This window comes from Rhinopithecus bieti, unplaced genomic scaffold (genome assembly GCF_001698545.2).
Source record: "Rhinopithecus bieti isolate Rb0 unplaced genomic scaffold, ASM169854v2 scaffold_35856, whole genome shotgun sequence".
NCBI classification, from domain to species: Eukaryota; Metazoa; Chordata; class Mammalia; order Primates; family Cercopithecidae; genus Rhinopithecus; species Rhinopithecus bieti.
In genome coordinates, this window is record NW_016815820.1 from 2,421,918 (window position 1) to 2,431,344 (window position 9,427).

The 9,427-nt window shown below is 49.0% G+C and overlaps 1 protein-coding gene across 2 annotated transcripts in view; it reads left to right on the forward strand.

Annotated features, from left to right (window-relative positions):
• The first annotated feature begins 7,191 nt into the window (after positions 1 to 7,191).
• SNF8 (SNF8 subunit of ESCRT-II) overlaps positions 7,192 to 9,427 on the forward strand; it is a 15,421-nt gene continuing 13,185 nt past the window's right edge. For both annotated transcript variants that reach the window (XM_017853989.1, XM_017853990.1), the window contains exons 1-2: positions 7,192 to 7,347; positions 8,047 to 8,097. In XM_017853989.1, the coding sequence (XP_017709478.1) occupies positions 7,294 to 7,347; positions 8,047 to 8,097 (105 nt within the window). In that variant the 5' untranslated portion in view covers positions 7,192 to 7,293. The remainder of the gene's footprint in view (positions 7,348 to 8,046; positions 8,098 to 9,427) is intronic.

Sequence of the window (9,427 nt, forward strand, 5' to 3'; positions counted from 1 at the left end):
ACACACACACATATATATATATATATATATATATATATATATATATATATATATCATGGAGTGGGTTTCTTGCTCCAATCAGAGCTCCATCCTGTCTTCACTGCTCCTTATCCTCTGCTCTGGGAGGTCCAGGTAACTGTGCTGCAGCTTCTGTCACCCTGTGACCTGTAGATGTTGGGAGATCCATAGCTAAGACACCAGGACACCCCAGAAGCCTGGAAAGCAACTGCCTTGTGTACTCTTTTCCAATCCAGAGGATGGGCCATCAACCCACAAAAGACACAAAGCCCAGGACCAGCTGTAAAGCTCCTAAAGTCAGTTGGCCAGGTTTCATTGTTTGTATTGTTGGTGTGGCCTCTGCTAACAAGCATAAAACAAATTAATGCAACCTGTCCACCCATGCCATGGAAATGACTACAGCACCCCCTTCTCTACAGGCTGAGGAACCATCGTGGAAGAGGTGGGTGCATGAGATTGTATGAGCCGGATTAGATGAGTGGAGTGGTCACGAGAGGGACTTTATTTTAAATCCTAATCTGACATGTAATTTCTGATTTACCCAGAAGTGCCTCCAAAATGTCTATTTGATGTATTATGCTTTCTGTAGGAACACTTACTCACTGTAAGTTTCCTCCAAAACAACTCTTGATGCTGTTGCAGAAATCATAGGCTGTGAAGTTTGTAAACATCTATACATTCCTACCAAAGCACTTATACTTTTCCCCAGGATATAAGCCCTGGGTCTGGGGGTTGTTGTGTGGAGATCTACCCGTCTTGTGGCCACCCAAGACCACCCTTCTGTCTGTAAGTTAACCTAATAAATTACCTAAAACCAAAATTAATAAATAAAATAAAATCAGGGAGAGAGTGGCAACCAGATTGGCCCAAGGGCTGGCAGTGAGCAAAATGGGGAGAACATAAGACAATGGGAGGGGTAGGATTGTGCCTCAAGGTATTCTGCTAATCAAACAAAACTCCTTTTTTTTTGAGACAGAGTCTTGCTGTGTCACCCAGCCTACTTTAAATTTTATTTTATTTTATTTTATTTATTTTATTTTATTTTTTTGAGACGGAGTCTCGCTCTGTCGCCCAGGCTGGAGTGCAGTGGCCAGATCTCAGCTCACTGCAAGCTCTGCCTCCCAGGTTTACACCATTCTCCTGCCTCAGCCTCCCGAGTAGCTGGGACTACAGGTGCCCGCCACCTCGCCTGGCTAGTTTTTTGTATTTTTTTAGTAGAGACGGGGTTTCACCGTGTTAGCCAGGATGGTCTTGATCTCCTGACCTCGTGATCCGCCCTTCTCGGCCTCCCAAAGTGCTGGGATTACAGGCTTGAGCCACTGCGCCCGGCCGATTTTCTTTTATTTTTATTTTTATTTTTTATTTTTTATATTTTTTGAGACAGTCTCGTTCTGTCTCCCAGGCTGGAGTGCAGTGGCAAGATCTCAGCTCACTGCAACCTTCACCTCCCGGGCTCAAGCAATTCTCCTGCCTCAGCCTCCCAAGTAGCTGGGATTACAGGCATGTGCCACCACACCCAGCTAATTGTACTTTTAGTAGAGACAGGGTTTCACCATGTTAGCCAGGCTGGTCTCGAACTCTCGACCTCAGGTAATCTGCCCACCTTGGCCTCCCAAAGTGCTGGGATTACAGGCGTGAGCCACCATGCCCAGCCCAATTTTCTTTTTGAAAAAAAATTTTCAACTTTTATTTTAGATACAGATATTTATGTGCAGATTTGTTACATTGGAACATTGCATGATGTTGGGGTTTGTAGTACGGGTCCTGTCACCGTGGTAGTGAGCATAGAACCCGATAGGTAGTTTTGTAGGCTTTTTAAGGCTTTTAATTTTCTACCTCATGGAGGCAGTGCAGTGCATGGTTAATAACAATTATTATATTATACTTTTTAAAAGGGTTGGCCGGGCGCGGTGGCTCAAGCCTGTAATCCCAGCACTTTGGGAGGCCGAGACAGGCGGATCACGAGGTCAGGAGATCGAGACCATCCTGGCTAACACGGTGAAACCCCGTCTCTACTAAAAAATACAAAAAAAACTAGCCGGGCGACGTGGCGGCGCCTGTAGTCCCAGCTACCCGGGAGGCTGAGACAGGAGAATGGCGTGAACCCGGGAGGCGGAGCTTGCAGTGAGCTGAGATCCGGCCATAGCACTCCAGCCTGGGTGACAGAGCGAGACTCCGTCTCAAAAAAAAAAAATAAATAAAAAATAAAAGGGTTATGATAAGGCTTTAAATGAGACCACCATGATATATAAAGAAAAAGAAGACAATGTTTACAAAATGCCTAGCACAATGCCGAGCCCATAGTAAGAACGTTGTACAAATGGAAAAAAACTAACTTCTTTTTTTAGAGTTGGGGGTTTCCCTCCGTTGCCTAGGCTACAGTGCAGTGGTGTGATCATGGCTTACAGCAGCCTCAAACTCCTGGGCTGGAGATCTTCCCGCCTCAGTACTCCACCCACTTCTGCTCTGTGGCTGGAATTGTATTAATAGGTGTGAGCCATCATGTCCAGCTCAAAACTAACTCTTTTTGATTCACCAACCTCCCCCGAAGACATCCAAGACCTCAGAAATGTAGATTCAAATTTCTCCCCTAGACAATCAGTTCTATCATGGAGAATCACTAAAATAAACCCTCTAAACAAAGACTTGCTCTAAATTGTGTGTATAGATTCCAGGAGCTCCAGGAATTTAAAGGAATAGAAACCAAGAATGTCAGAGCTGAAAGAAATCTTAGAGGTCAACTGGAGGCTGAGTGCACTGGCTCACACCTGTAATCCCAGTATTTAGGGAGGCCAAGGTGAGAGAATCGCTTGAGCCCAGGAGATCAAGACTAGCCTGGGAAACAAGGCCAGACCCTATCTCTATGACAATTTAAAAAAATTAACAAGGCATGGTGGCATGCATCTGTAGTCTCAGCTGCCTGAAAGGCTGAGGTCACAGGATCCCTTAAGCCCAGGAGTTCAAGGTTACAATGAGCTATGATGGCACCACTGCATTCCAGCCTGTGTGACATAATGAGGCCCTGTCTCAAAAAAAAAAAAAAAAAAAAAAAATTAAAAGACCATGTTCTGGCTGGGCGCGGTGGCTCGCGCCTGTAATCCTAGCACTTTGGGAGGCCGAGGCAGGTGGATCACATGAGGTCAGGAGTTCAAGACCAGCCTGACCAACATGGAGAGACCCTATCCCTAGTAAAAATGCAAAGTTAGACGGGTGTGGGGGCACATGCTTGTGGTCCCAGTTACTCAGGAGGCTGAGGCAGGAGAATCACTTGAACCCGGGAGGCGGAGGTTGTGGTGAGCCAAGGTTGCGCCAGTGCACTCCAGCCTGGGCAATAAGAGCGAAACTCTATCCCCCAACAAAAAAAGACCATGTTCTTAGCCACCCTGCCACGAAGCCAATGGGTCAGTTAAAGCAAATGAGGGATTCCGTAATGGTCAGCATTCAGTGATGTGCTGGAAGCAGGCACAGTGGCAAGTGCCTTTGTCCCATCTACTTGAGAGACTGAGGCAGGAGGATCACTTAAGCCCAGTTGTTCAAAGCTGTAGTGCCCTGTGATGGCACCTGTGAATAGCCACCATACACCATCCTGGCAACATATCAAGCCCATGATCAGAGTATTTACACCATGGACATAGGCAAATGCTACAAATCAGGGTTCCCCTCTCCCAACGTGGCAAGGTAGTTGTTAAACCCTTACCAGGATATCACTGGTCAGCATATTTTCCCTAAAATTATAAAAGGGTACAAATGTATCTGCATAGTAGGATGAGCATGTCTGCTGGAGTGTGGCCACAAGTGTAGCTATTGAGGTCCACTTTGTGCATCTAAGGGACTAGGCACAGCTGGGTGCAGTGGCAAACCAGGCGTGGTGGCTCACGCCTATAATCCTGCACTTTGGGAAGCTGAGGCAGGTGGATCACCTGAGGTTAGGAGTTCAAGACCAGCCTGGCCAACGTGGTGAAACCTCGTCTCTACTAAAAAGCCAAAATTAGTCGGCCACGGTTGTGGGCACCTGTAATCCCAGCTACTTTGGGAGGCTGAGGCAGGAGAATCGCTTGAATCTGGGAGGCAGAGGTTGCAGTGAGCTGAGATCACACCACTGCACTCTAGCCTGGTCAAAAAGAACGAAATTCGGTCTCAAAAAAAAAAACAAAAAAAGTCAGGCGCACAGTGGCTCAAGCCTGTAATCCCAGCACTCTGGGAAGCCGAGGCGGGCCAATCACCTGAGGTCGGGAGTTCAAGACCAGCCTGATCACCACGGAGAAACCCCGTCTCTACTAAAAATACAAAAACTTGGTCAGGCTTGGTGGTGCATGCCTGTAATCCCAGCTACTCCGGAGGCTGAGGTAGGAGAATCGCTTGAACCTGGGAGGCAGAGGTTGCAGTAAGCTGAGATCGCGCTATTGCACTCTAGCCCAGGCAACAACAGTGAAACGCCATCTCAAAAAAAAGAAAAAAAAAAAAGGAACTAGGCATGTGTGCATGCATTTGAAGGCATGAATTATTAAATCTAAGGTCTTCATTGTCAGTGAGCAGATCAGTGTGCATACCTTAGGGCATTGTATAACGAGTCAAAGAGTAAGGGAGGAAGCAGGTATATCTAGATGGTGTCAGTGAGTACCTAAGGGACCAAGTTTTGTGTTTGGAGGTTATGTAGTTAAGACCTCTTATGATGGCTGGGGGTGGTGGCTCCTACATAGAATCTCAGCACTTTGGGAGGCCAAGGTGGGTGGATCACTTGAGGTTAGGAATTTGAAACCAGCCTGGCCAACATGGCGAAACCCTGTCTCTACTAAAAATACAAAAATTAGCCAGGTGTGGTGATATGCGCCTGTAGTCCCAGCTACCAGGGAGGCTGAGGCAGGAGAATCGCTTGAACCCAGGAGGTGGAGATTGCAGTGAGCTGAGATCACGCCATTGCACTCCAGCCTAGGCAACAAGAGTGAAACAACATATCAAAAAAAAAAAAAAAAAGAAAAAAGAAAAAGATTTGGCTTCAAATAACAGGAAAACACAAAATAATAGTGGCTTTAGTAAGACAGAACATTATTTCTCTTTCTCATAAACACTCAATACTTTCCTGGCAGGGGAGATACCATTATCCTGAAGGTGGTTTTCTCAGGGCGAGGCTCATCCATTGCACTCCGAATGTGCCGACTCCTGCGATTTCCCCGAATGTGGGAAACTCGGCTGCGTAATTTGTGGTAGTGGGGGACTGTGTTCGTGCTCTAGTAAAATAAAAAATAAAAATAAAAAATAGGCTGGGCATAGTAGCTCATGCCTGTAATCCTAGTACTTTGGGAGGCCAAGGTGGGCGGATTGCCTGAGCTCAGGAGTTCGAGACCAGCCTGGGCAACATGGTGTCTCTACTATTAAAAAAAAAAAAAAAAAAAAAAAAGCTAGGTATGGTGGCGTGCACCTGTAGTCCTAGCTACTCGGGAGGCTGAGGCAGAATTGCTTGAACCTAAGAGGCAGAGGTTGCAGTGAGCCAAGATCATGCCACTGCACTCCAGCCTGGTGACAGAGCAAGACTCTGTCTCAAAATAAATAAATAAATAAACACTCAGAGATTGGTGGCGTAGGGCTGGTATGACAGTCTGCTCCGTAAAATCCTTGGGGATTGAAGCTCATTGGACTCATGGTTCCACTATTCCTCTAGGTCCAAAATGGCAGCTACATTTTGAAGCTCATCGGAACCTCCATCTCCCGAGTTCAAGCAATTCTCCTGCCTCAGCCTCCCGAGTAGCTAGGATTACAGGCATGCGCCATCATGCCTGGCTAATTTTTTGTATTTTTAGTAGAGACGGGGTTTCAACATCTTGGCTAGGCTGGTCTTGAACTCCTGACCTCGTGATCTACCCACCTCAGCCTCCCAAAGTGCTGGGATTACAGGCGGGAGCTACCGCGCCCAGCCACAGATGACTGATTTTATCTCAAACAATGAATAACAATCATAACTGACATTTATTTGTGTGCCAGGCATTGCACTATATGATTTACTACATTTTTTTTTTCTTTTTTTTTTTGAGACAGAGTCACGCTCTTGTCGCCCAGGCTGGAGTGCAATGGCACAATCCTGGTTCATCGCAACCTCTGCCTCCTGGGTTCAAGCGATTCTTCTGCTTCACCCTCCCGAGTACCAGGGATTACAGATGCGCACCACCACGCCCTGCTAATTTTTTTTTTTTTTTTGAGACGGAGTCTCGCTCTGTCGCCCAAGCTGGAGTGCAGCGGCCAGATCTCAGCTCACTGCAAGCTCCGCCTCGCGGGTTCACGCCATACTCCTGCCTCAGCCTCCCGAGTAGCTGGGACTACAGACACCCGCCACCTCGCCCGGCTAGTTTTTTGTATTTTTTAGTAGAGACGGGGTTTCACCGTGTTAGCCAGGATGGTCTCGATCTCCTGACCTTGTGATCCGCCCGCCTCGGCCTCCCAAAGTGCTGGGATTACAGGCTTGAGCCACCGCGCCCGGCCTATTTTTTTGTATTTTTAGTAGAGATGGGGTTTCGCCTTGTTGGCCAGGCTGGTCTCGAACTCCTAACCTCAGGTGATCCACCCGCCTCAGCCTCCCGAAATGCTGGGATTATAGGCTTGAGCCACCGCGCCCGGCCATGAGTAGGTATTATTCTATTTCACTACTGTGGATTGTGAACCATAAAGACATTAAAATAATTTGCCTTAAGTTCCTGTACCGTATGTAGTGGAACTGAGCTTCGCAGCCAGGCAATCTGACTTCAGAGTTCAACTTAACTTAAAGGCCCTTCGTAGTCAGAATCCTTTGTATGTGATTCCAACAGGTTAACTCCGTTAGGGCAGAGGGCTATTTTATGCTCAATATGGAACCCTTGATGGCCAACACAGCGTTTGGCACATAAGAGGTGGTCCAAGGGCATTTGAAGACCTCCAGGCAGTGGAGGGGCAGTCGAGGAAGACCAGGGCCCCAGGCGCCTACGTGGGCGGAATGCACAAGCTTGGGCCTTGGCGGCCGGGGCTCCACGTCCCAGCACTAGCCAACAAGGGCCTCGGCCGCGCGCGAATATTCGTGCCTTCCTCGCCGCGAGGCTTTGAGAATCTTGGCCACTAGCTAAAGGCGGGGTCGCCTAACCGGTAGCAACCGGAGACACTCAGCCCCGCGGCAGGAAATGCGCGTCGTGGCTTCCGGCGCGTGCAGATGACGCACGGCTCGGGCTTCCGCCTTGGGGAGCGGGCGGTGGAGCCCGGGACGCGGAGACCTGGGGTCGCTGCAGCTGGGCGGCCCGCGGGCCCAGGGTGGGAATGCACCGCCGTGGGGTGGGAGCTGGCGCCATCGCCAAGAAGAAACTTGCAGAGGTGAGCAGGAAGAAGGCCGACCCACAACCTGCCCCTGACCCGTGCGAGACTGAAATCTCCCGGAGCCGAGTCCTACCCGTTAATCACCTCCCAGCAGAATCTGATGGCTGCTTGGCCCCGGAATACAGAATGTCTCCAGCTTCCGGTGGATTGGCAGCGTTCCCAGATGCCCAGCCCTTTCTCCCACTTACCCAAGTTTTAACTACAAATGGGACTCTACTCAGAAATCTACAGTCGTCGATTCTACTCCTTCACCCTATCCTTCTCCCTAAGAAAACCATTTAAGAGAAACCCTCCTCTTTTCATCCCAAAGCTGTGGCAGCACAAGTGGGGGACCCCAGCGCCTACTCTCTTGTTTTTCTTTTTCTTTTTTTGAGACGGAGTCTTGCTCTGTCGCCCAGACTGGAGTGCAGTGGCGCGATCTCGGCTCACTGCAAGCTCCGCCTCCCGGGTTCACGCCATCCTCCTGCCTCAGCCTCCCGAGTAGCTGGAACTACAGGCGCCCACTACCACGCTCGGCTAATTTTTTGTATTTTTAGTAGAGACGGTTTCACCGTGTTAGCCACAATGGTCTCAGTCTCCTGACCTCGTGATCCGCCCGCCTCGGCCTCCCAAAGTGCTGGTATTACAGGCATGAGCCACCGCGCCCGGCCCCCAGCGTCCACTCTCTTAACTCATGCTGGTCTCTTTGTCTGACAGGCCAAGTATAAGGAGCGAGGGACGGTCTTGGCTGAGGACCAACTAGCCCAGGTGAGTCGGCTGGGGGACCCCAGGCGGGGAGGGAGACCTAACAGGGTTGGCCAAAACACCTTGGATAGGAATTTGATTGTGTAGATTGAACTAGAAATAGGGTGTTTGGCAAATTTTGATTTCTGAGCCGCTGAGATCTTTTAGGTGACTTGCTAATAACAATAATGGCCAACATATTTGAGTGATTACATGCTTGTAATGTCCCAGGCATTTGTCTATTTTCTTTACATATACTGTCTTGTTCAGTCCTCATTACAGCTCATTACAGTCCCATAAGGAGGGAACCCCTATTATTCTGAGGGTTTTTTTTTTTTTTTTTTTTTTTTGAGACGAAGTGTTGCTCTGTCTCCCAGGTTAGAGCGCAGTGGCGCAATCTCCGCTCACTGCAACCTCCGCCTCCCAGGTTCAAGCGATTCTCCTGCCTCAGCTTCCTGAGTAGCTGGAATTACAGGCACCCGCCACTGCACCCGGCTAATTTTTGTATTTTTAGTAGAGACGGGGTTTCACCATCTTGTCCAGGCTGGTCTCGAACTCCTGACCTCATGATCCACCTGCCTCGGCCTGTCAAAGTGCTGGGATTACAAGCGTGAGCCACCACACCCAGCCAATTTTTGTATTTTTAGTAGAGACGGGGTTTCACCATCTTGTCCAGGCTGGTCTCGAACTCCTGACCTCATGATCCACCTGCCTCGGCCTGTCAAAGTGCTGGGATTACAAGCGTGAGCCACCACACCCAGCCAATTTTTGTATTTTTAGTAGAGACAAGGTTTCTCCACATTGGTCAGGCTGGTCTCAAATTCTTGACCTTGTGATCGACCCACCTTGGCTTCCCAAAGTGCTGGAATTACAGGTGTGAGCCACCGTGCTCGGCCCTAATTTTTGTATTTTTTGAGTCAGGGTTTTGCCATGTTGGCTGGGCTGGTCTTGAACTCCTGGCCTCAGGTGATCCGCCCGCCTCAGCCTCCCAAAGTGCTGGGACTACAGTCGTGAACCACCGTGCCTGGCTGTATTCTGAGTTTAAAATTGAGAGCTGGGCGCTGTGGCGTACGCCTGTAATCCCAGCACTTTGGGAAGCTGAGGAAGGCTGATCACCGGAGGTCAGGAGTTCGAGACCAGCCTGGCCAACATGGTGAAATCCCGTCTCTACTAAAAATACAAAAATTAGCCGGGTGTGGTGGTGGGCTCCTGTAGTCCCAGCTACTGGGGAGGCTGAGGTAGGAAAATTGCATGAACCCAGGAGGCAGAGGTTGTAGTGAGCCAGTATCTTGCCACTGCGTTCCACCTTGGGGGACAGAGCAAGACTCCGTCTCAAAAAAAAAAAGAAAATGTT